The 27,603-nt window shown below is 39.3% G+C and overlaps 1 protein-coding gene across 1 annotated transcript in view; it reads right to left on the bottom strand.

Moving 5' to 3' along the window:
- The window catches only part of SGK1 (serum/glucocorticoid regulated kinase 1), a 69,950-nt gene that overhangs the window by 32,199 nt on the left and 10,148 nt on the right, over positions 1 to 27,603 (bottom strand). Inside the window, exon 2 of the mRNA XM_030267969.4 lies at positions 14,088 to 14,303. Within this exon, the coding sequence (XP_030123829.4) occupies positions 14,088 to 14,303 (216 nt within the window). The remainder of the gene's footprint in view (positions 1 to 14,087; positions 14,304 to 27,603) is intronic.

Below are 27,603 nucleotides of genomic sequence, written 5' to 3' on the forward strand. Positions count from 1 at the left end.
GTGTTTGAAGATTTGTGCAAACTCAAATCTCAGTTCAAAGAATCTGGAATAGGCTTTATTTTCCAATCCTCCAATTCATTTTCATAATGAAGTGATATCCCCTAATACATTCTTACAAAAGAATGACAATCAGTTTACACATACAGTGGGGTTTATACCAATGGAGAAGCCCTTTTTTTCTGCATATTTTCTTGATGCTTATAAAGCACTTGGGGACCCTTTTTCCAGGGCTTGTAGTTCTGCCATGTATTCAGATACAAAGGGACTGAAACTTAGTGGATCTGAAATCCTGCCAGTAGGATTAATAAGCCCTCAAAACTTCATGAATACAGGATTTGCTCAGGAACAGGGGTGAATTACTCAGGAAAAGGGCTAAATTTGTTCCTGTATAATTAGTTTTGTTGTAGCACAGCTCCATGTCTTGGCAGCTTGGTGAGAGGAGGTAAAGGATAATGGCTCTGATGTGTACAGGGTCCACACTGAGTCAGCTGAGATTTACAGACATTGAGAAAATCAGAAGCAATTTACCTGAGGGATTCTGTGAGACCTGTAAATCTCCCTGTTATTCACCAGATTTCTTTTTACATCCCAAATGCCACCAAAGCCTGAGCCCTCTTACGTCCCCTAGCCCTGTGAAGTGTCTATCTCCGTCCCTGTGAATAAGGATGCTGGCTGGCACATCCTTTAATCTTGTCTGGAACACAAACTTATTCATACAGGGCAGATATGCTTGACTGAAGAACAGAAGGTGAGATTGCAAGAGGAGCTGAAATGCACCTGGATCCACCAGCAGCGAGTGCATGATGCACTCACCAACTGTCCTGCTGCATTTCCATGGCCTGAGATGTACATATCCTGAGGAAGCCAAATATTGCTTCCTCTAGGGACAGCTTCAATGTCCTGCTGACTGGGAAGTGTTGATATTTTCATAATACTGCAGTTCAGTCCTGTGACAGAAAGGTCAAGAACATATTATTACCAGAAAAGATTGTCTACTGTACTTAGGTTTGACCCTTCATTTTTAAAGTGCCTGATCATTCTCCCATTCTTATTCCCTGCTAAGGAATCATTTAACCTGAAAATGGAAAGGAAATGAGTCTGGTTAGGAGCAAAATGGTTTTGGAGAGTCATTGTCTACCTGTGCTGTACTTGAAATCGTATTTCCATTAATTTCTGATAACTCAGTGACATAGTGAAGAAATAGTATTGTTCTCTGTTTAAAAAAATGAAAAAAAAAATCTCACTCTACTTTTAGGAGTGAGGCCTCTGTTACAAATATCTGCAGGGAAAGAAAGTAAATTAGCAAAATCTGTACCTTTTTACTTAGGTTAATTTATGGTTCCAGCCGTTGTTGCATAAGTGCTCAGAGGAAGAAATGAAGCAAAGCTGTATAGGCGATGTAAATGGATGTCTAAATAATGCCACTGTTGTATGCTGTGTGAGTGCAAAACTTGAAATGGAATCTTATGCAACTATGAAAAGCCCATGTTATTCTACACCCATATTTTGCAAGAGGTGGTGGAGGTGGAGTGATGCTGGCCTGCTAATGAGGGGAGTGATTGTTATTTGCCATTTAGAAACAGGTGTAGATACTGAAATTACTTAAATGAATAGGCTACTGCTATGTCAGGGGTGTGATTAGCTCTTATCAGCAGGTTTCTTCTGTCTCTCCTGACAGGAGACAAAAGTGGCTGGATCACTTGTGCAGCTCATTGGGTAGAATGAAGCTCTAAAACTTCATTCTACCCAAAAAAATAAATTGAGGGACTTAAGCCATAAAGTTCTGTATGAGCATCATTCTTATCTGGATGGATGTATTTTACACTGGTCAGCCATGCAGCAATATCCAGTTTGGCTGAAGCCTGGCTTAAATCAGATTTAAACCAAATTTTGCAATCCACAATACAGGTTCAAAGGAAGGAATGAATAGAGCCTGCATGGTCCTTGCAGTCTGGCTGTGCAATTGCTGACAGTGTTTTTTCTGAACATTTGACAGTTTGATATTTGATGCTGTCATCATTAACAAGACTTGATCGTGCACAAAAGGGTTGGCCAAGATTTCAGCATATAACATTCAGCTGCTTGCATGTCCACTGAGCATGTGGTTGGTCCTTAGCCTCTGCTGCTGTGAACTGTCTCTAGCCATGTGTTTTGAGGAGTAAGGAAAGAACAAGGTATATTTCACTGCTCATTTCAAATCATAAAGGTACCAAAAGAGGATTTCTGGATGTGTTAATACTTCCTCTTCCAATTCACTTTAGTCATAACATCAAGAAAAATGGGATTTGTTAAATAGGGAAATATATAACACACCTCTAAGCATCATCAGTCACTGTAACTCTGAAAAACAGTTGCTCCTACTTTCAAACTACAAGTATTTGCTTGCATTCCGTTACCTAATGAGATGTGGGAATGCTGGTTCATAGCTACAGATCTCTCTGAAGAAAGTTCCCATTTGTTAGAAGAATCAGAGGTTCAGTTTTTCCATTCCTCCAAAAGATTTATTTAGTATGTAGGTATTTTCCTTTCCAGCGGCCCACAAAACTTTAAAGCAGATGTAACATAAGCAGTGGTTCATCTTTATCATTAAGACCATCAGCAGGATTAATCAGGACTTATGAATTGTGGCTTTGGTCCAAGAAGAACCTATGGTTCTCCCTCAAATAAATTGAAGCAGCATTCTTAGTGAAATGATACCAAATTATCCCAACCAACCCAAAACTGGCAACAATCATGTTAGAGCCAAACAGATTTTGAGGTTGTGACAGAATTGAGCAAGTCTGTTACTATCAGCCTCACCACAAGACTGCTGCCAAAACACTGAAAGTTCAAAACTAAGCATACAAAGCATTTTCACCAAAAGAAAAATAATATTGACAAATGTTCTATGAAGGCACCAGACCTTTTTTCCCCCACTAAAACTCTTTAAAACTTAAAGGAACAATGTCCTCTTAAAATCTGCTGACAGTTCATAAAGGAAATTGTATAGACTTATATATCCACAAATATTCCTGCAGGTCTTATTTCCACTCTTCTCAGTATTGCTGGAATGAAATGTAAGGAAGAATCAGGCTGCTAATGGCATCCATGGCAGTGATACAATCTGAGTTTTACAGCAACAGGCTTGGAGAGTGTCCAAATTGCCTTTTTCCTGTACTTCTGCACTTATAGACTGGGGTAAGCATAGGTTCAGTGCAGATTTCAGCATATGCTAATGTGATAGAAGCACAGATTCACAGTCTGCTGCAGCAATTCCATAGCTTTAAGAGGACAAAGGGGCCAAAGATTTCAAACATTGCCACCACAGGCAAGCCTGAGAGGACAAGGAGTCGTCAGATCTGTGATTAGATTGTCTTCTGAATTGGGTGTGAAATGCCCCAACAAATACAGACAAAGCCTTGGACTGAACGGTGGCAGTGGCTGTACCCAGTGCAGGAAATGGCAGATTTGCAGTTGAGTTTTGTCTTCCAGTTGTGCCTATAATGCAGGACCTAGAAGAGGCACATTGTGATGGAGGAACCACCTGAGCATAAAAATCTTTTACGGTGTATCTATGCCTTCTAGGGATGAATTCCCAGATCCTGATCTTCAAAGCCCACTCAACACTATACAGTGTGGAAAGTATTAAGCAGTGCTTTATCAGGGTGGAACTTCAGTTCAGAATCAATCCAAAGATTGATTTTAAATGTTGGTTTGACACATTAGGAATATAATAAGCATAGTTAGCTGACATGCTGAATTTGAAAAACAAATGCCATCCTCAGAGACAGCTGGAACTAAAAACCTTATGAGATTTCAGTGATGCATACGAAAGCAAAACTAAACAGAAAAACCCTGAACTTCCAAATTTGACCAAAAAAAATCCTGGTGATTGAAGTACACAGATGTCTGAAATTCTTCCAGTTAAAGTAATCGGATTTTAAAGGTACTTTTCTTTACAGATATACGATATTTATCTTGACAGAGTTTACTCAACAGTTTCATTGTTCCATGTGTTTCCCTTTGGTGCTTTGAAAAGAAAGCTAGTTTGTTCTTTTCATCTGTAGCCATTCCTTCAGTAGCTGTCATTTATTATGTAAAAAAAAGGGATTGTGTTGCATGCATCTGTATGCATTTGGCTTTGCATGTAGCTATATTTTTCTTTCAGTAAGTGTATCTTGAGGCTTGGGGAATTGTTTTGATGAAAGGACAGCTTTTTAAGCCAAAATATCTTTATCTTTCAAAGGGTTTCAATTCCTGCGGGCTAGATTAAAAAAAGAAAAGCCTTAAGAAACAAAAATCATACTCTTAGTGAAAGCTAGCTTTTAGACGTCAACTTTCTAGGGCATCATCTGTAACTCTGTGTGTATAGGAACCTCTGCAGGTACCTCTTCAGCAGCACTAGGTGCTTCACAGTAACAATAGCCAATATCTTGACAATCGAGGGAGAAATGTTAGCATCAGCTATCTAACTCCTGCCTTTTAAGAGTGGCTTTTGAAAAGCTTCTCAAGAGCATCAATCCTTGTTTCTATCTAATAGACCAAGCCTGTCAACAAATGCTCCAGTTTTGACAGATCCTTCCAACCTATAGAAATCAGATCTGTTTCTCCTGCCTTCCGTGAATCTGCTTGAAATAGAGCTGAATCGCTGATGGCAAAACTTGGCCATTCTCAAGAACGGACCTTTAGGAAGGGGGCAGGAACCGTAGCTTTCCTTCCCACCTGCACTTCATCCCGCAACCCCTTAATACCCAAAGAAGGGGTTTCAGGAAGGCTGCCCAGAGTTCAAGCACGCTACAAGTTTTTGTGTGTGCTCTTACAGGGTGTTGCAGCTTCAAAAGGAGGCATCCACAGCATCTTCCATTTTCACCCGGACAAGTTTACTACCGACTAGTAGTTAGAAGATGCTTTGGGAGTAGAGAGGTGTTTTGTCCTCCCCACCTAACAGATTTGGCAGTTATCTAAATCGTAGTCCTCATATCTTCACACTTTCAGTAATAATATGTGGGAGGTACCCTCTCTCATCAGCTTGTCTTATCCTTCAAGGGCAAGAATGGATCCTACCACATCCTCTTCAAGACCATTCTTAATCCTTCTTCATGACTTAGAGAAATAAATCTAACTTGTTTTTGTCTTTTCTATTTGCTTGCTAAGCACTATCCTGAAACACTTAAGTGTGTGCAGAATTTAATCATGTAACTACAGGCAATAGATTCTGCTCCAGAAGGCAGATGTTGTCAGGTGCTACCACACAACTTGTCAAATGTTTATTGGAATTTAAACATTTTTATGTTGTTTTGGTATTACTTCTGTCTGTAAGTCCACTTATCTCCAAAGAAAGTCTTCGTTTCTCAGGAAAACAAAACCCCACATGGTTTCACATGACAGCTCACACTTAAGGATTTCTTAATTAGAAGGGTTAGATTAATTTTAAGTTACTTTAAACTGGCATTTCTAATCAATGGAAGTCCCATGGGCCTGACTCCTTCTTCCAGCCTAATTTGCCTTTTATAGGCATTAGATGAGATGACACCCACCCCACAATCCCACTGAGCTCTGTCTCAGGAAAATTTGACTTTTTTCCCCATGAAATTAATTCTTCAACTTATGCAAAACTACAGCGGGTTGTTAAAAACAATAATGCCTTTTCCAGTAAGACTCCAAAATAATTTAGAGAGATAGTGACTGTTTTGAGCCTGAGCAGAGTTTCTTTTTGTTTTAAAGGTAAATGTTAATATGGTGTCATACAGTATAGGCCAAACAAAGACTTTGTGCAGCTGCAGTGCTGCTTCAGAAATAATTATATTTCCATTAATGTAAATGTTGGAAAAGATGATTTATCATGCATCTGTCAAATCTAGAGAGTGCATTACAGAAACTCTTTTAGAAGATCCTGAGCTAACTGTTCAGAAGGATTAAAAGATTTCACAAAATGGAAACTCTATAATTGGACATATAGCAAGAACACTGTATTAAGAGAAGAGACACTGAGGAATCCTGGGGTGTGGATTCCATTAAATTACCTTAAATGAGCAGCAGGCACTGTATTGACTAATATAATAGGATTTACAGAATACATGAGTTTACAATGGAGTTCTTTGCCAATTATAAGCTCTTTGTGCAAAGAGGAAAATTGTACATAAGAGGTTATCTGGAACTTCTAGCCAGAAAAATAGTGATATCTATTTATAAACTGCAAAGGAATGCATCATCTCCAGTGCTAAGATGAGAAAAAAAAATTGTCCACTGTGCTACTAGCACTGACCAAGGTACTTTGGGTGTCTTGTCTGGTCTGAGACTTCCAGGGGTAGACACACCGGGCATAGGAAGAAACAAAGTTTTTTTAAGAAATATGTTTTGGGGTCAGGGATTAATTTCCCTAGAGAGAAAGGACATGTGAGACCAGCCCTTGTCAATACTCAAAAGCACAGTCTAGGCAGGCCATGCAATGTCTTTTGGTGGGGAGTGGTGGGCACAAACTGGCCAGAGGATGCACTCAGCTACTTTGCAGACCTAATCTTTAGCTGTCTGTATGTGGTCTTAACAACACATATATGAAAGAGGTTGTTTTATCTGTAGTGCAGCTACTCTTTAAGAGGGAAGTATCAATTGCCTGTCACATTGTTTTTATGACCTTGTCACACAATGCAACAGACCCCTTTGTTTATCTACTGTGAAGCAGGGAATTATCTTCAAAATGAGCTGAAGCAATGATTATAAAATGGGCAATAAACAGATTAAAATCAAACTCTAGTTGAGGAGAGCAACTCCAGTTGCTTCAGCTAAATAGAACCTTTGTAGACCAAAGGAATCTAGCACAGCATTTGACTGGGAAAAAAAAAAAAACAAAAAAAAAAACCAAAAAAAAAACACCAAACAAAACCAAAACTTCTTTCAAACTAACTGCTTTTTTTACTGGTCTTGTTCACTGTATTCTTTGATATCAGGTACTAAATATTACCAGAAACTGGATTCTGGAGAAATGCAGAACATTCTGCAATTCTAGTGGGAAAAATCTCTTGGCCTCATGTGGCTGACCAATTGATATGGTCAATTATTTTGATATTCAAAAGAAATTAGCTTTTTGTCTATCTTGGACAGAACAAAATTAAACAGAAATTTTGTCTATTGTGTTTGGCCCAGAATCTTCATACCCACTCTGCTGTGTATTTTTGGGTTACTATCACCACCAATGGAGGAAGGAATACTTTTATTTCATCTCGTTGACTGTCAGCAAAGCCATTTGAATCTTTGACTCAAAAAGGTGCTAGATAAAAACCATATTAAAAGAAAAAATAACTTTAGAAAGAGAGAGAAAAGTATGTAATTTCCAGTTCAGGTATTATGGAAACCCCATGGAAAGAATAATAAATAATTTTCCAGCTGTAGCTATCCTCAGGGAAAACATTTGACAGTTTCTTTAAAATAAGAAATATTTTAATTATCTTCAGTAGTGTTGAACCAGCATTCAAAAAGGAGAACATGTTTTTAGATTTTGATATTGACTTGTCCAATTAATTTACTAAGTCTGTGGCACTTGAACAGACCTGTGATGGATGTACAAATGACTGCGTGCCTCACTGCGTATTTGTAAAGCAGATGATTGATGTATCCCATAATTTCTTTGAGCCATGGAGCTGATTTATATGCTCTGTGCTGTATAGACATTCTCTTTGTCAATTGGGACTGTAAAACCCCCCACAGGCAATTGTCTGCTATTCAGTCTTTCCCATTCACTGAAATTACACATAATTTTAGCCTGTGCTTTTGCAAACTATGCTTTGCCATTTCCATTTGAAAATGTCTTTGTGTTAAACATTTTTGACTTGTCTAAATAAATATTATCCATAATAACCCTATATCAATCCATTACAAACCCATGTAACTATGTACTGCATTTAGATTTAATCCCTGAAACAAAGCCTGTTCCCACCTCACTCATGTGTTGCTTTCACAGCTGATACTCACAGCTGCAGAGAAATCTGAGCAACAGAGAAATCTGTGATTGTTTCATTTTGCTAAAGCTATAGGATCTGCAATAAAATAATGTTTGAGTGCCTGGTCTTCATATGTATAGACAATCAAATTCCAAAAGCACAGAGACCTATTGGCAGGTAAATAAGCCTGTACTTCTGGGTGGAGGTAACTGTTCAAACGTATTCAGTTCCAAATTCCATCAAAACCTCATTTGTGACATATTTATGTCATTAGCTGAAAGAGCTTTAGTGTAGTCAGCTAGAAACAACTATTTAGGAAATAGCTATAAGCTCTGCTGATGAAAAATGGCTTTTTCATTAGAGACTGTCAACTCACAGGATTAAGCTACAGCTTTGAATTGTGATGATCCAGAAAAGACAGACTTTCTACAAGCAGAAACTGCAGAATGAAGAGAGATACAAAATACCTTCTTTACTGTTCTAATTGCTCATCTTGAATCACTTTCTTCTCTAAAACTCTCTTTAATCTTCAGACAGTGCTGTAATACATTACTGGAGCAGCATATCATGTCTGGATTTACTTGTAAATGAAAAATGGTGAGAGAATCTGTGGAGTTCCAGTGGTTGTGGATTCTGAAGTTAAATTACATGCAGTATAGAACTATTTACTTTACTTGTTTTAACATTTTCTTCCTTAGGATTGTGTTGCAAGTATCCTCAGTATAACATGGAGCACTGAAAAAGGGTTATCTGATAGATTATCTCTCTGTATGTCACTTTTATGAACACAAGGAGAAGTTTCCCAGCTCAGCGAGATAAGCCTCCATCTTCAAGTCCTAGGGTCCATAGCAAAACATACCCTGGAATCTGGAGTAACCCACTGTAAGGGTAGGAACATTCTATGCATGAATATATTAAACTTCAGCCAGATGTCACTAAGTTTAACTCTTCTGTTTTGGAAGACAGTTGCATATTCTTGTAGCTCTTATGTTTAAAGTCTGCTTATAATGTTAAGTCTTTTATAGCACAATCTTTTTATACAAGATTTTCTTCTCATTTATCTGCTTAAATGGGAATTTTCCCATTGTTTTTAATTTTCTCTTTCCAGACCCATTTCTACTTTTCAATATTACCATGGAGCTGGAAAATGAAGCGCCATAATTTTTCTGGAATTATGTTAACAATATTTTTTTTTCCTGCCAGCTCCTTTTGCTGGAAGAAGAACAAGAAGGGACAAAAGAGAAACCAAATCTCATTGAGATAATATTCATAAGTCTTTTCTAAATCACTGCATGGGGCATGCCATCAAGACAACAAAGCTCACACCAATGTCAGTCTGAGCTATAGGCTGAGGGACCATTTGCCTCTTTATCTGTCCTTTGCTCCTTGACTTTCAAAAGGATCCTACTTACCCTGGTCTCTGACAGACACCCCAAAGTGGATTTCATTATATAAATGAAGAAATAAAAGATACAATTTGCTCTGCAAAGCCTTTCAGAGGCATGTGTTGCCCTGGTATTGCTGCTCTCACCCACAGTTGATATATCTGTTTCACATCCTTCCCCATGTCATTCCATATGGGACAGAAGTAGACTCAGTGGATGGAGGGCTGTACTCCTAAATGTAAGCACAGAGCGTCTGCTTTGCTGAGTGTGGGACTGACCTGAGCCAAGCTACTTTCTGTGGCATCCAGGCTGCCTTCTATAATAATCACACTTAATTCAAGACCCTACAGGGTGTACTGAGTATTTATAATTATTCCATCAAAGTGCATTACTATGTTTCTGCCTCTATCAAGTGCATCAGGTTATTAATTTGCCTGGATTTGCTAGAGCCTCTCACAGTCCTCTCCAGACTTGATTTCATTGAACAATTCTGTAATTCTGTTACCCAAACTTCCTTTTTTTAGTCTACTTTTCCAAATTGTCTTTTATTGCAGCACTTTTCGCATATATTGGTTCCAGGAGTGGTTTTGTCCTGTATTGGTTTTCAGGATTTTTATTTCCTCTGTTGTGTATGTGCATATGTTAGTGTATTAACTAGCACTTACCAGGGTGTAAATCACAGGGTGCCTCATTACTAAGCTGGATCATTAAATGTAGGAGGGTTATTTATCTAAAATGTGTGAGAAAACCATATTTCCCTAAAAATGCCACTCATATCTGTCACCAAACTCCTTCATTATGGAGAGCTAGTCTGATTTTTTTTCATCTCCACATGTTCCTAGTCCATTAAAAGGCATTAATTTTTATGATGCCCCTTTATGCAAAATATTTAATCTGAAGCATATTCTTACCCCATCTCAAATGTAAATTTCTAGAAGCTGTAAGTTATTTGTATGAGAGATTTGTAAGAAGAACTATCTCAAATAATTGCCCTTCGGTACATTTCTTTCAGCATTCCTCATCTCTGAACCAAGACTTGAAATATGGTAAAGTAATGAAATCTGACTGAATTCAAGAGCTCTTCTATACACAGGAGTCTTTCAAGGCAAAGATAGCAAAATAATTTCCTGCTATGAATCCAATAACAAGATCCAAAAGTGTCTGTGAGAGTAATTAACTTCCACTAAGCTGCAAAGGACTTATCCAAAAAGGTGGCAGCACTGAATTCCCTGCAGCTCTAATTAAGATTTTCCTGGTGCTCCTTCACAGAAGACACTGGGCTTGGATGGACTGCCATGGGTGGAAGAAGACAAGGCAACTGCCTCAGAAGCCTCCATCTCTTTCCCATCACCTGCCCCACAGACGTGATAGGAGAGGGTGAAGAGATCCAAATGTGCCATGTGGCCCCTGATGTGAGGATGGACCCTGATGTGGGGACAGGCCCCTCCTGGGGTTGCTGGGGCTGAGCACCCCGCTCGGCACCCCCAATGCCCCACCACGCAGTGTGGCTGCGCTGGACACACTCCCAGTCAGCTGAAGGCACCTTGTCTTGAAATGGAAACGGAGTAAAGGCTTAGCTCGCCCTTTCACTCCTCCCACCCCTTAGCCAGGGGCTGCACAGGGCTTTTGTTTAGCTGTGGAAAGAAAAGACAGCTCTAGACATTCAAGGTTTTGGTCTATAGATAGAGATGTGTCTGTGGTGCTTCAGGACAGATGCCAGCTGATGGAGAGGGCAGCAGGAGTTTTTTAATACAAAGTGGAAAGAACAGAACAAGCCTTGAACCTAGCTCTTGGCTCTGAGAAAAAAGAAAAAAAAAAGATATTTTGAGCTCACTAACAAGGTCCTGTCTTTTGCATATTTAGAGAAAGGTTTGAAACAAGGGCATAACAATACAGTGCAAGTGGAATACACAGGTCATGCAGAGCATGAAAGAATTTTACATGTGTGTGTGTGTGCATGCGAGTGTGATTTGCTTCTTATAAGCCAGTTTGGTAAACCCTCACCTGAGAGATTTAAATCACACCCAATTTTCACCATGCTTGCCTCTCCCTATTTAGCAAACTGCAATGCAACTCTAAGGGGTGGGTTGCCTGCTCTTTCAAAATCAGCTTATTCACAGGAGGTATTCATTACACAGCATGGTAATTTGTTTTGAAAGCAAATTTACCCTCCTCATCAAGCCAGTGAGTTATGTGCAACCTGAACTATGCAGATAGACATGGAAAACTGAAGTTTGGTTTTTGTAAATCACTACCCTGGCAGTGGTCCAAGCTCCGAGGGCTTCAGCTGTTACACTAGTAGAGCAGATATAAGCTCCCATATAACTAATTCACAGTGGTTACAAAAAGCAATAGTATACCTGTGTAAGCCAGTCATGTGAAAATCAGCATGATTTTCTGGCAATGCTTGATAATTATCTAGTCCACTGTAAGCAAAGCAGAAAAAAAAGTCATAAAAATGCAGAGATTATACACTATCGTACAAATAACAGAGGAGACTTAATAGAGGTTACATCAGAAATAATTTTTATCCATTCCAGCTGGCATATGCCTTAAAAGAAAAGCCTGGGGAAGTGGAAATGAGGGCATGTATTAAGAAAAAACCATCATTATTTAAAATATTTTTAGTTTCAAAATAATCTTATTTACGCTAAGTCAATTTTTAAAGACTCCACTACATAATTACAATCACAGTAAACAAGCAGCAATGACTTTTTTCCCTTGTTCTGTACTGGAAATAAGAAAAGGAATACAGACACATGTTCCCTTGGGTGATGTGTTTTAATCAGGTTGGTTTTTATAAGGCTTTTTTCAAACTGATCAGAATAGCCTGAAGCCTGTCAGAAAAAACATGTTGCCTAGAATAAGTAAGTCTTTAATAATATTTTATAGCTGATTTGTTTTTGAGTGAATTTGCCCTTGAGCAAAAGAACAGGGTCAGGAGGACCCTTGTATGAGTTAGTGTTGAACACAGCACAAAGGAACTATAATCATGATACCAGTACCTGGTTGAGTACTGAAAAACAGAGAAGGAAGAGAAGTGGAGAAAAAGAACCAAGAGTTATCCAGGAGAGATGACTGGAACAATCCAAGCTCCCTGCTGATTTAACAGAGATCACGTTGTCTTCTCCTTGAAATACAGAACTGTCTGTTCGAGTTCATTGGTTTAAAGTGAGGGGAGTTATTTCACACTTAATGCAGCTTGTGCCACTTGTAACCCTCGAAGAGAATCTCACCCAGAAACTCTCTTTAAACCTTGAAAAGGTCACACACAGAACTCCTTCAGCCTTTATTATTAAAAGCTTCCTGCCTGCTTCTACTGTAGAGAAAAAGGTAGTGACCTTATATTTAATCACATCAAGGACTCTGTGCTTTAACTTACTTAAAATATTCCTTATGAAGGATAGCTTTATCCAAGAAGTCTTTTGCCAGATAATGATGTTTTTAAAGCAGCGTGCAAAATATCTCCCTTGCTGCAGACTCCAGCTGCTGAGTAAGCAGCTTCTCCACTGCCTGCAGAAAGGAGACAGCGAGAGAGGTCCAGGGGAATCTGCATTCAGCCAAATCTACCCCATATGCATGTGAAACCTAATGGAAATCAGTTGTGAGGCCCTACAGCTCTACAGGAGTACATGTGATTTACAGCAAGGCAAAGGATTTGCAGAATCCTGCATCTTTGGTGCTTTCATTTTTTTAATGCTTCAGCCTGAGCAAAATTAATCTTCTTAATGAAGTAAAATAGAGGAGTAATTAGCTCCTTCACTTGCACATGTTTAACCACAATGCCTTTGCTGGGTTTCAGAAGTGCACAGGACTTCCATTTTTACCTGCTGCATGAATTTCCCTGTTTAAAAATGCAGCAAATGTAGCTTGAAAAAAATGTTTCTGCTGTGAGCTGTATGCTAAGGCTCTGATAAATGCCTTGTCACATTTGCACTGCTTTGTACTTGGAAAGATTCTTATTTGTTTGCTTTTATGTTTCTACAACTCTCTCCCTTTTTTGCACACCATTTCCAGTCAAGAGATTATTCTGTCAGGGATGCCAGACTCTGTGGAAAACTTTCTGCTCTGCATTTGGCTTTTCTCCACAGGGATTATATGGAGCTGAACAATGAAAAAAAGGTCCAAAGTCTGCCTCAGAAAAGCCCCTTCTCAACCATTTCATCTCAGCCCTCACAGTTTTGCCATCTGAACATCTGTGTGTACCTGCCCAGCACTAGATGAGGAATGGTGTCATCTATAACATACTGACATGACTTGAGGCAAAACAGGGTTTCCCTTCTCCTCCTAGAAGACCCCCTGAATAGCTCACCTCCTGTTTGGGAAAACTCCCTGAGCCAGATTCTGATTTCTAAAAGGAAAGCTAGACATGGTTTGGAGGGTAGAGGGGATGAAGGTTGGGCTTGTACTTGTTGGACAGAAGGGAAAAAATAAGCAAGTCTGTGTCTTTTTCATTATCTTGGCAAGATAATATCACATATCCTCACCTCAGTTTCTGTGAAACGGGGAAATAATATTTATTATTACTGGTAATCTGTTCAAATACTATGAGAGTACATCACAGCATTTTAGTGAATAGTCTTTTGTTTTCCATGCGTACCAAATTTCAAGGTAGAAAGCAGAGCTCAGATGTACACAACAGCCTTGGTCAGTAGTTTCAGGTTTTGGAACATGCATTCTCTTCCAGGGGCACACAATCTCTTAAATACAGGTCCATTGTAAGTACAGACCTGCTATCAGTACAAAACATGTAAACAAAGTTTGTGGGGAGGAAAGAGTGGCTTACTTTGCTGTTTCTCTGGCTCTCCCAGGAGCAGGACTCGGCCTCCTGAGGAGCAATCCCTCGCTGGAAAGAGTGATCACTCAGGCAGGTCTGGCAGAAGGGAGGCTCCAGCTCTGAATCTCCTGCGGGTAAACTCATCACAGTGGACCCCGGGTATTTGAGGCTGGCATGTGGATGCTTTTCAACGTTCACCATCGGGCTCTTAATCCACCTTCGTACCTGCCAACACAGAAGCAGATTATGCATTCTCTTTGCTCTACAGCAGTTAGGATGGTACAACTCGGTTTCCTATTAGGACAGTAGCACAGATTGGGGAAAATAATCAGAATCAATTTTCTGAAGGAAAAAGTACCAGGCGAAGTCAGGGTGAACACATATCATCATAGCCAGGCTCTTAATGCTGAGAATTATTTACTGTTTTGTGCAAGTCTGCTGTAAGTTTATCTACAAAATAAAGGCTTTATAAATATATTGAAGTACATGGTAGACTGTTAGAAAGAGAGCGATAACTGCCCACACCAAGTACTTCCAGCCTAAACAGCTCAATTTCACCATGAGATAAAGCAGACTGGTTTTGCAGGAATAGAATTGTAAGAATTGCTTTCTGCAGTCCTTTCTTTCAACAGCAGTATCTCCTGTATAATCTCTGTCTTTATAAACTACCTCAGCCTTTTCTGTGCCTCCTATCACGCCATTCAAGAGTCAGTTTCTCTTGCTGACCTGCCCCAAATTTTGACCCTGACCCCTCTAACCTGCCTTCCCCTGCGCTCTCATCTCTGCAGCTTTCCAGCTAGGAACCAGTGCACTGTAGTAGGAAGGACACTGGTTATGAGCATAATGCACTGTGCTGGCAGGGCATGGTGTCAGCCTTGTGCACTTTGTTTGCTCTTCCTTTCACTTCTGTGACTGTCTCTTTGATGTGAATCAACTATTGGATTTTCTGAGGCATTAAGTGAAGAGTGAGAGACCTCCTGAGCTCTTTTCCAAGTTACTTTGCACTGCAAAAGCAAATAGACCACTATGTGAGCTGTGGTATATTTGCACTGAATCAGATCAGAACTCTGTCGTTTGGATGCAAAGGATGGATAGGGATGTCTCAGGACAAACTCTTTCAGCCTGGAGGGGGAAGGCTGAGACAACCAGGGCTGACAGCCCTATTGACAGGATGCAATCTCTTTGCTCTGTGATCTTCGTGTCCCTGGCCTCAGCATCTCCATTCTTCATTAGGAGATATTTGCCATTAGAGGATTCTTTACATCAAGAAAAAAACCATTTTATCTCACATTAGCCATGAGCAGGATGGCAAGCACTTGATTAACAGTGGAAATCTTATATCACAGCAACTGGTAACCAAGATCATGTATGATAAACAAACAGAATGAGACATCTCTAACTGGCCTTCTGCTGGTGACTCCTCCATGAACAAAGATCCTGCTCTACTGACCTGCAGGAAATCTCAAGATTAGGAAAATTTCTCTTTCCTCTCTATGGAAACCAAGCAAATAGATTTCCTTCTGTAGGCAAATGAGTCACTTTCCAGTGCATTCCCCATATATTTTTTAGTGTCAGTTCATGTGGGTAATATTACCCTCTACTTCCTTGCTCTGGAGCATCCCCACAAAATATCCAGACTGCTTTAGCTTCAGGTTGATGGGTTGAAGTTGTAGGGGGGAGGGCTTATTTTTTTTTTTCCAGATTTAATTTCAACAAATATATATTGAAACTCATATTTTAATTCAGGCAGATTTTTAAAAAAAATATTTTTTCCAAGCATAATTGATTCCATGATTGTTAAGAACATCATTAAATATATTATTCTCTGCAAATAAATACAATGTTATGTGTCTTGATCTAATTTCAGATTTTGTTGTGTTAAAAATAACAATTGTATTAGTGGAAAAAAAAAAAAACAACCCATGCTTGATTTCCCAGTGTAGTTTTATTACAAGAAACATTCAATATATTTAATGTGATTCTGAAAGAAGTAAATGTCTGTTGAATTTGTCCTTTTTAAGACATTCCTGGTGGTCAGTTAAGTATTTTCTGACCTGGTTCTGGCTTTCTTCCTCAACATCCTGCAGCTTCAGGCATTTCACTATGGGTGCACACAGTGTGTAGAAATGTGCATGAATAAAGAATCAAACTGACAGCAGAAAAGGACTGGGGCTTCAATGAGCTGCAGGTTCAGTCTTCCTTAAGAATTCAGGAATCATAGGCCAGTCTGTTGCTTGAGACTTCTCAATTGCATATGGAATTCACATGTAAATGTGGATCTAAGTTTTCATTAAGACCCTATGATATTGGGTTTTGTGATATCAAATTCATTACATGTGCAGTGATACAGTTAAACAATAATTTCTATTGTAACTTCACCTGCTTTTTCACTCTCTTGTGTTTCCATTTACATATCTCTAGCCTTCCTGTGTATGAAAAAGCATTCAAAATATGACCTGGGTGGTTCTGATACACTGAAATCTGTTGGTATTGAATGATCTTGTAGCTGTACCTTTTAATGGCAATGAATTATACATTCTGCAGTATAATGATCATAAATTAAAAATTAACACTTGTGCTTTAATGATGAGGGAAAGTAACACAGAGTGAGTGCATGTTATGAAGCTGCACACAGCAGTATGTAAATGGCATTTCTCTCTCTAGCATCAGCAAGTGGTTCCTCAGTTCACATTGAATTCTGAATAGTTTTTCTTTATTTACTATTTATTACAAGATGACTCCTGAATTTAAGCCAGATACACATCTTTTTTTTATGGATACTTATTGCTTTTTTAAAATGTTTGGCTAAACCAAAGTTTCCACATGATAATTCCATATTATTTATACATTATAGCCTGTACTGAGAGATAAAAAACAAGCACGATCATTAACACTGTTCTGGTCATACTGTTATTCTGTTAAATGAAGCAGAGTTTTGGGGAAAATAAAGCACGAAAATTTCAGGAGAATCCAGCTTTGAGATTGAATGAATCAGCATGATTGTTGGTTTGTTTTTTTGGTTTTTTTTAATGGTTGTAAAAAGTTCCAATAGGTTAGCACACCCACAAATGCGCTGTCAGAGGAGAGGTTTAAAAGTAGTTTTTCTTCATTAGGTCGGACAAAGTCCAGGTTCATGTACATCCTGTCCAGAACGCCGTGCTGACTCAGCAAGACACATGTAACATTTCAATACACTTAACTGAGTCACTCTGAAAAGTAATATATAATCCACAAACGTCAATAGAAACCCAAGGCCTGCACAGCTGAGCCTGGGGAAGTTGTTTTTCTTTCCTCTGCAGCCTTTGCCCCTGAGTGCGGTGCCGAGCTGGGCGCTTGGGGCTGCCCACGCGCCCAGACCTGCCCGGGAGCCGCCCGCGGGAGCCGCGCCAGGGCTGGGCTGTGGCGGCTGCCAAGGAGCTCTGCCAACGCCTGGCACGCTGGGCTGCTTCTAGGGCTTTCCTTCATGGGTGTGGTAAAGTCTGCTCTCCGGTCACAAGTTACGGTCATGCACATCCAGCCCTTGTGTGGACAGCTTGGTTCAGAATTATGCTGGGTTTAATTCATTCCGCAGCAGTTTACTCCATTTATCGGAGTTAAAATTTCAGGTTTTATTCTGAATTAAGAGGTTCAGGAGGACTTGACACTCAACTCCTCTAATTTCACTTCTTCAGCTAATTCAGACTAATGCCCCTCAGTATCCCTTTGCAGACCAACCCTACATTTAATTTTGAAAATCATAGATAACACTGAGTAAAATGCACAGAAGAGTGTAGAAAATCCAATGATTCACCACTGACTTTCAACATATATCCATGTTCAAAGTAATTGAAAATACTGATTTGAAAATAGAAACTGGCAGTAACTTCGTAGCAGCAAGGTAAAGATTGAAATGTTATGTATATGTATTAGTCACTGAATTTTAAGTCTCCACTATAAGCTTTTGTCTAGCTTTAACCTTAATAGACTTCAAAGACTTTTTGAGGTTTTAATATTTGCATTTACATTAGACAAGTGCCTTAGATCTATAGCTCTGTTTGACTTGGGCTATCTTAAATGTCACTAAGGGATTCAAAGTGCAAAGGTTAATTTCTTTTTAATTCACTTCCACTAAAAAACTCCTACACTAGATTGCACAAAACTAAAAAGAAATTTAAAGAAATTTCTCAGAGTTTCTCCCCTTATTTGACAAATTAAGATTAACAAGTAGCAGATGATTGTTGTTTTGATTTTTAAGTGTTAAGTTTTCTTTTATAGTTCTTTTGAAAGTTTTAAAGTCTTCATAAAACTTTTTTAGCCTTCTAATAATGTTTACATATTTGAGAGTCAGAGTTCCACACAATTTCATGTATAAATAGAATAGTTTACATATTTCTTTGTGAGTGGAGAGAAATGATTGATTGATTTTAAATCAGTGTGGTTGGAGAGGTGGTAATTCCATTCTCCAATCCATGGTTACCTTTAGAATTCTATAAATACCAGATGTTTTAATAGAACAGGGGCTTTTCTTTTTTGAACTTACCAAGCTTCTGTGTACTCATTTCATGTCCAATAGCAACAGATGATAGTTTGCTATTTAGGGCATTATGTGATCATAGAGTCATGGAATGATTTGGATTGGAAGGGACCTTAAAGGTCATCTAGTTCCAATCACCCTGCTGTGAGAAGGGACACCTTCTGTAAGACAAGGTTGCTCCAGGCCCCATCCAGCCTGGCCTTGAACACTTCCAGGGATGGGGCATTCATAACTTCTCTGGGCAATCTATTCCAGAGCTTCACCACTGTCATACTGAAAATTTTCTTGCTAATACCTAATTTAAACCTCTTTCTGCTCAAATTCGCTCCTTCTCCTGTCACTACATGCCCTTGTAAGAAGTCTTTCCTTAGATTTCCTGTAGGGCCCCTGCAGGTGCTTGAAGATGCTCTAAGGTCTACCCAGAGCACAAATACCAATGTGCTCAGTGCATAATTCTTTGTGGCACTGTAAGGAGTATTTTATTATTCAAATACATTATTTTTTTCTTATTCTTATCAAGATATCCACCACCACTAAATAACCTAAAGCCTGCTCCTAACTGTGGGAAGCAATTCTCCTCTAAACTTCCTCTGACAGCTTCTGTACTTTTGTTTCCAAGGCATGCCCCCTTAATTTTGTCCAGCAATTTCATCCACCATTATAAACAGCAGACTGAGATAATCAGCTTTAATATAAGTACTCATCTGAATAATTTCTTAAAATGAAGAGTTTTGAAGTTGTCAAAGTAAATAATTTAAACTTTTCCAAAATCAAAAATTTCCCATTTTCAAGTCAAATGATACTTTTACTTTCTTTTTACTATTATTTGAGATAGAACAAATTATTTGGAACAAATGTAGGCAACTTCACACTCACAGAATTTCATGACTGGGAGTAAACACTTCTCCACCCTGCAACATTTTAATATTTTTTTCTATTAGTGGTTTTGTTGGACCACCAAAGGAGCTCTGGAACTAGTCAAAGTTGTTTGGTATTTCTGGCATTCCTTGCAATGACAGCAAACAAAATTGATGAAAATTTTCAAGAAAAATGAATTATTTCAAGAAAAGTGAGTTCAAAGGAGCACCCTTCTAATATGTAGTCATGTTTCACTAATCCCAAAAGAAACTGAAATGTGACTGTTGTTAGATAACAGCTCTAAATACCATTTTCCCAAGCATGGCCTGTAGCATTGCTGAAAGGTGCAAAAATATTTTTTTAAGGTTCTTTATTTTCTGAGCCTTGTTTGCTCAAGTTTCCTTATTTGCTTTACTTTCTAAAAACATGATATCCAACAGTGATAATCTTAGACTTGAAAATTGCCAGATGTGATTAAATGAGATTTGCCAAGTTCCAGGGCTTTTTTCACTCCTAGCTTTTCCTGTTATGCAATAGCAAACAGATAAAGCTTTTAATTTCATATGGCTCAGTTGTCAATGGCATCAGTCCACTCAGCACATTTTACACTTTAATTGGTCATCCATAAGTCAGTCCCCATCACTGCAATCATGAGGAATATTTTCCATGAGAGAAACACCAGCCTGTTCTCTGGAGTCTCTACCAATGCAGCTGTGGCTCTTGCTCAGAGGAAAAAAGGTGCCAGTGGCACCAGTGACCATCCTGGAGCATCCTCCCTATCTCTGAAGGCTCTGAAAAACTTGGTGCCTCTCAGGACAAGATGAGCTTCTTTGCTGGCTTCACAGCTGATAACTTGACCTTCAAAACTTAGGAAGACACAGGAAAAGAAAAGGAAGGTTATTCAGGGACATACTGTCTTGCAAGATTAGGCCCTTTGTGGATATGGCAGTTCACTGCACTAAGCCCCAGCATCTGATATGGATTTTGACCATGGATTTTAGTAGGATTTGGCAATAGGGTGGAAGATATACATCCTGGAGTAATATTTGTGCGAAAGAAAAATGGCATAAAATTGTAGACAAATTTGATAGGTCATTAGATGTTTAAAATTGCAGACATTTGCTGAGGACTGAGCATAAACTGGATGATGGAATGGCTTGAGGAAAACTGTGGAAAAAACTGCTTGGAGGTCCAGTATTATCAGGCAGTTCTCAATGAAACATCACACCCATCAACACAATAGTATCAAATGTAATCTGACAGCCTGCACAACCCTGTGCTCTCTACAGCAGCATTTTCTCCCTCCAAAACTTTGGACAGGCTTTTTTTTTCATATTTTTTGTGGGAAGTTGGAATAAGCCACTCTGTGCCCTTGAACTTTTCTGCACTTAAATGTCAATTCTTCATGAAAGTTTGTTTGCATCAGTTATGGGTTATTTTGGCTCTTAGTCAGCTCCTTTACTCTGCATGTTGAATTTCAAAGTCTCTGGGTATTCTTTTCCGTACCGGCCAGTACCAAACGCCTCGAGTGTGATCTAGGTTAGTGTATGTGCCTGTGTTTGACTTCTGCCTCCTTCTGATATCAAATGTACATTCCTCCTTTTCCAGTTGCTGTTCATCTGATCCCTTCTTTCCTTTTCCTGACAGTATCTAATTGCACCCTGGACAAGGATTTGAATTTTCATCCATTATGTAAACCCGAGGTGGATGCGGAGCTCTTGGAATCATCTCCCCTGCAGTCTTGAGGGCGACTGTCAGGAAACCTATTTCAATTACAATTAGGTAGATTAGGAAATGAAAAGCTCCATTGTTCAAACTGTATACAGTCATCTACTTAAGTGGAAAGTGGTAAAGGAGAGGGAGGCTGATTAAAGCTCCGACTGAGATCTAGCACTACTCTCTAGCTGACTCTGACATTTAATTTGTCATGTCCCATGGGAAATGCGGCACAGCAAAAGAATCAGTTTGTCAAACCACCTCGAGGTATTTTTTTTTCCCCTGCAGATCCCTGAAACATGCCACTTTGTTGATTAATAACCACGTTTTATTTTAAAAGGGAACGTGAAGGGCAACTCGCTGCATAGTCATCATTTGCTGCTTTCCTTGCAAAGCCGAGAAGCTGCTCATTGAAAAGCAGATGGAGGCCAAGTAGCAGAGCACCTTATTTCTGTCCAAGTCTGGATGCACATGCCCTGGATTCATGGAGAGTTTAGTCCTCCAGCTGTGCCAGGAGAAAGGCTACCTGCATGTGAGGGGGATCTGGGGAAGGATAAATGGGCCACAGCTCGGGGTGGAGAAGTGCAGGGAATTACCATGTTCTTCCCAGGAGCCCCATCACACTTCGGTATTGCAGGGGAATATGCAGCATCTAGCAGAAACGGGATCTATCCAAGGGAAGGCACGGCAAATTTTTCAGTACTTGTTGTCATCACTTGCAATGTTAACACATCAAGTAAATAAGGTGGATTTTTATGATCTTAAGTGTGAATGACATGTCTCCAGGCCAAAGAAAGTTAGCAAAGGCATATTCTTAAAAAAAAAAAATGTCAACATATGACTGCGTTCAGGCACTAATCCCAAAAGCTGATGGGTACAAAAATGACTCCAGGAATCTGGAATCCTCTAAATGTGAATTTAAATAATTCTGCTGAACAAGTTGTAAATCATGTAAGTCAAGGCATGAAGAGCAGCAGAAAATTTAGACACACCAGTATTGCAAATAACTAGTGTTAATGGGCACAAAGCAAACTGCCTGGTTGATTTTCCTGTTCCAGTAAATGGGAAAGCTCTTGCCAGCTCCAATAGTGCAGGAGAAAGTTTGTAAAACCCACATGTCACATTAATAACTAAATTAACTTTTGCTGTGCCCTCACACTGATTTTTTTGTAATGCGGCATCAAAAAAATCTAAACTGAATAGGCACCACTTAGGATTTTCCTCTCTTGCTTCCTCCCATGTCATCCTTGTTAACAATTGTTAGTGTCATGGGATTCTTTTCTCTGTGAATAAATAAATAACTGATGTGTTGGAATCAGGTAAGCGCTCTTGGATCAGTTGCAAGCGCTGATGGCACTTGTTACTACACGAGATGGGACAATAGATTCATTGTCCGTTCTGGTGTATAAACACCCTCTGCGTATTATGTCAAAGAGGAAAACAAAACAAAATGGGGTTTATTGTGTATGTGCAAGTGTAATCTTTCCAGGCTACCAAGTTAAAAGTGCTTTTCATCTAGATCAAATAAAAACAACATGAACAATACAACCCGAAATCCTATCCAAATAGTCTGAGGGTGCTCACTGGTACCTTCTCTTCTCTATTCTCTTTTATGTGAGCAATGCCAACGTCAGTAAACATAGGCAACGTTTATTTTAACTCCTGCTTTGATAAACACCACATCCCATATCTATTAGTCAAAGCCTCAAATCAGTCAGCAGGGTACTATGAGCATCTGATCCAGGCACAGGAGCCAGGGAATTCATGCTTGGATGTGAATGGCAGCAAAGGTAGGTGAATGAAAAAAAATCCAGGCAAAACAAAGATACCTCAGTGTACATTTTGTCCATCTCAGTTTCCTGATGCAACAGTTATTTTGCATCCTTCAGTAATCTGGGCTGAAGTAGCATTGTAAAGTTTAACTGAAGTGCAAGAAAAATGACTGCAGTGGCAGAACATTATGGATGACTGGTTACAGCACCAAGTCCCATTCAATAGTCATCCTTAACTTCTCAAAAGCTTCACAGTGTCAGAGCAGGGAAGCATATTTTGTGTGGCCTGGAAATTAATAACTTTCCTGTTTCAAATTTGAGCCTAGCTCTACACTTCACTAATCTCCTTTACATTTGGCAGAAGGTGACCCTTCTAATTTGTTGTATAACTTTGCACATCATCCTAATTTTTTCAATCTTTAAAGCGACCAGGACCACTAGACAAGCTGATTTAGGGTGCCTGGTCCTTCTGGCCCTGTGAGTGAGACATGCCAAAACATTAACAGAGCTGTGGGTTAGAAAGCTGCAGTATTCCCAGAGGGGCTCCTGGTGAAAGATGACAGTAATTTTTTACAGGTCAGCTCCTTTGCCAGGCAAGGTTGGTCTGGGACCTGGCAGCAGAGACTTCAGCAGCCTGTGCAGACTCTGCAGACTCATGTGTAGTGTGGCATGGCAGTGCCATGGGGGAGGCTGCCACAGCCTTGGTCAAGCCCCACTTGAGCACTCTGGGGTGGTCCTGTCATCTATCAGACTGGGTAACACAGACAAGGCAAGTGTCTCTGCCTTTCTGTTCCAAGTCAAAGGAGATATTGAATAATAGAATCATAGAATAGGTTTGGGTTGGAACAGGTTTGGGTTGGAACAAAATTTAAAGATCCTCTAGTTCTCAGTCCCCTGGCGTGGGCAGGGACACCCTCCACTTGACTAGGTTGCTTGAAGTCCCATGCAAAGTGTTTGCTCAAAAGCATATCTTTCAGGAAAATATCCACTATTTCTTCTCCTAGCTTTTTCTAGTGACCAATTTGCCTTTGCTAAGAACAGTGTTTGAGAAGAAACAGAAATTTCACAGCACTCAAATTAGCCATTTCTTAACGACACCCCAGCTGAGGTGCAGTGTGCAAAACACCAATAAATTTCCATCAGGATCTAAAAGATTATTTTATTTCAAACCATACAAGAATTTATGACTTTAAACACCATCATCAGCAGGTATTTAAGCTAGGAGGAGGATTTAAGTATTTTGACAAATTAATTCATTGCCAAATGTGACCAATTCTTATAGGATCATTCACTGATTTTCATCACTGCTTTTTTTCCCCACTAGCATGATAAAATGAACTTATGGAACTTGATACATCCTCTGTCACTGTAGGAGAACATATGGTTGTGAATAATTTGAAAATAAAACATACATGGTTGTCTAGCAATTGCACAGACTGAAAGCAAACGTCCTTGATACAAGAGACTCTTTTGAGGTTAAAATTTGTTGATTAATGATTCAAAATTTTCTGTGCATGATATTCTTTAGAGATATGTAATAAAATCTTAGCTCAGGCTATCTGAAAGGTGGACCAAATGTTTATAGCATTTCCTGCTCCAAAAGCTGCCAACAACATTTATTTATAATTCCATGAGGAGAAAACTATTATTTTCTAGTTGCATTTCAATCTACTCTGAAATCTGTTTGAATTTCACCAAGCTTCGCATCCCTCTATGGTGACTAGATACCTCCTCCTTTTGAGAAATAGGTCTTATGAGTCCTCTTTGGAGAGGGGTAAATGACTCAGTGTTTCACAAACAAAACAGCAAACACAAGATGAACTAACAAATCTGAAACCCCGTCCCAATGCAATTTCATCACCTATAAAACTGCAGCTGTTTCAATTTGTGAAACTAAGCAATTTCTCCTGCACCTGTCAAACCTGCCTGGCATTTCAGTAAATTGTTCCATGTGTTGTTTTTGTTCCTGCCTTAAAATAGCTTGAGAAATTTGGTTTTAAAAAGGGGCTAAGTACAGACAAAAAGTACAGTTAATCAGAGCAAAACCACATTTTCAAACTGCCAGTCAAAACCAGTCATTCATATGTATTAAAGAAATAAGTGTTCTTAAGTGAAAAAACATAGTAACAGATGCAAACCAGACACACTCAAGAACTATGAAACAAGGGAGGCTTTCTTTCTGCCTTTTAAATTATTTCCTTTCGTAGTTTAGTATTTTTCCAGGGGCACACTCACACACACCAGAAATATATTACCAAGCATTTATTCCTTGTGGTCTTCACTTTATTTACAAGATGACAGCAATAAAGAGCTTTGTTTTAGAAACACCAGCTGAAGTGTAAGTCACCAATGCTGACTTATCAGGTTGTGGGTTGGAGTCTCCCACATGTCTAGGTTGTTGGTTTTGGGTAGACTGTGACTGAGGCAGCTTGTCCTGAGTCTCTTATTCCATACGCTTTCTTATGTGTGGATTTTCTTTTGCTTAACTCTTACAAATAAAAAATAAATATACTGAAGTTATTTCGGGCAAAAGCTACTGAAAGCTAACACATTTTTCCTCTGAGAATGCCAACATTTTCTGAGGGTTCAATGCCAAACAGGTTAAATAATTATAACATCAGAGAAAATATTAAAAATACCCTGCAGGTAGGATAATGACGTGGTTTCAATTTGGTGTGCAAATCTTTTTACAGGACTGCTAGTCACCAATATGCATTATTGTGTCAGAGAATAAGTGAAATGGAGAAAGCAAACAGACAATGAAGAAGGCAAGTAGAAGGAGATAATACCTCAGACAGATAGGTTTTTAAATGGACTAAATAGTTTTTTTAGCATTGTGACTAGGAAATAAGGGAAATCAGATGTCAGCTTAGCATTGTGGATTTGGCTGATAATTTCTTCACTAAAGACAACATTTGGAAAAGCAGCAAATGCACCAATCTCAGCTCCTTTCCATCCTATAATGGAAATAATTTCTCTCATTGACAGAGTGCCTGGGCGATTGGCACACCAGCTTTTGATTCACCTGCTAAGGCAAGTGAACCAATTTTTAGGTGGCACACCTACACTGGAGAAACCCAGTCAGGTTGTCTGGATCCCCTATAAACACACAAATGTGCAAAGATATTTGGGTGCAGAAGCTGCTGGAGTTTTCCAAGGCTCACACAAGTTACTCCAAGAGATTCATAAAGCACACAGCTAGGCTGGACTCTCTAGCAGCTTGCAATGGAGAAGCAGCAATCATTCCCTTCAGCTCTGTATGGGCCTATTCAGTATGCAGGCTGCTATATGGGAAAGGTCCAGGCTAGCTAGCCATTGGAGAGAAAAAAGGGAGAAGTATGATGAACAGAAGAAATTTGTTGAAAAGAAGATGATTTATTTACATATTTAACTTCTGGATGACTGCCAGTGTGCTTGGAACTGCACAGAAAGAGAACCTCATGAGGCTTGTCTCATATCTAATTACAGCTCTTTCAGGCTTAGTGTATATGGAATAATTGGGGAATGGAATGAACAATCTCAGAGTAGCTCTGACCTTTTTTCCCTTCAACATTTCTTAATTAATCTTAAATAGAGTCCAATCAAGATATCCCAGAGCAGTCACCTTTGCTCTCTTATCACTGTACCCAAAAAAAAAAAAAAAAAAAAAAAAAAAAAAAGGGCAGCACAAAAAAAGGTAAATAAAAAATAAAGAAACTTTTGAATCTGAAATGAGACCTCTTCCTCTCACAGGGAGCTGATGGAAGGTGCATGCATGGACACCATAGGCTTAGGAAAGAATGGATACTAATGAATGCTACTTTCTGTCAGGGTGAATCAAATCTCACAATCTCCTTATCAAAAATATGCATCTCCCATCTCCACCACGTACATCATAAGTCCTGATGTTACACACTGTCAAACTGAAATGCAGGAATTAAAAGAGAAGTGTCAGGGCCAAATAATGAAGAGACACTCTGAATTCCATCCTGATGACTGTGTTTCTTCTTGCCTCTCCACCTCTCTAAAGGTCTTGATAGTGTTAAAGATACCCCTGGGTGATGGCTGCAGCTTTAGGATGCTCATCTACACAGCTGCTAAGCATTAAGCAGCATTTATGTTCATCTTTCTTTTTTTGGAGTTCAAGACCATCCCTGACTAGTAGTGCTAAATAAAAATGCTTGGTTATTAATTAACTTTGTCTACTAGTTTCTGACATGAACAAGAAATCAGCCTGAAGTCAGTGATATCACTGTATAAAGGGTTAGGGTGCCCATGGAGCAGAAGAGATGATAATATGGAGCCAGGATGTAAACTGAACACAAAACCTGGAGGCACAGCAGCTCTGGTTTTAATCACACCTCCAGTCTCTTGGCATAAGAAGAAAAGGTCACACTACAGAGCTAAAGGTTGCCTTGGTTTGTATTTCATGGGCTGTCCTCCTCCAACATTACCTTCCCTTATCTTCTCTTCACATGAATTTTCTTACAGTTATTCTTTGTATCTCAGCCTAACAGTCAGACAGGTTTTACACAGAGGATTCCCACAGTCACTTTGTTCCCAGAGCACAGAGATTTAATCCCACACTCCAACCAAAAGAGTTGATGTTACAATGCCTGTCCTTGCATTGAGCCATGGAGCCCTCCTTTGAGCTGACCCTTAAGGAATGTGGGATCCAAAGTTCTGC

This window comes from Taeniopygia guttata, chromosome 3 (assembly GCF_048771995.1).
Source record: "Taeniopygia guttata chromosome 3, bTaeGut7.mat, whole genome shotgun sequence".
NCBI lineage: Eukaryota > Metazoa > Chordata > Aves > Passeriformes > Estrildidae > Taeniopygia > Taeniopygia guttata.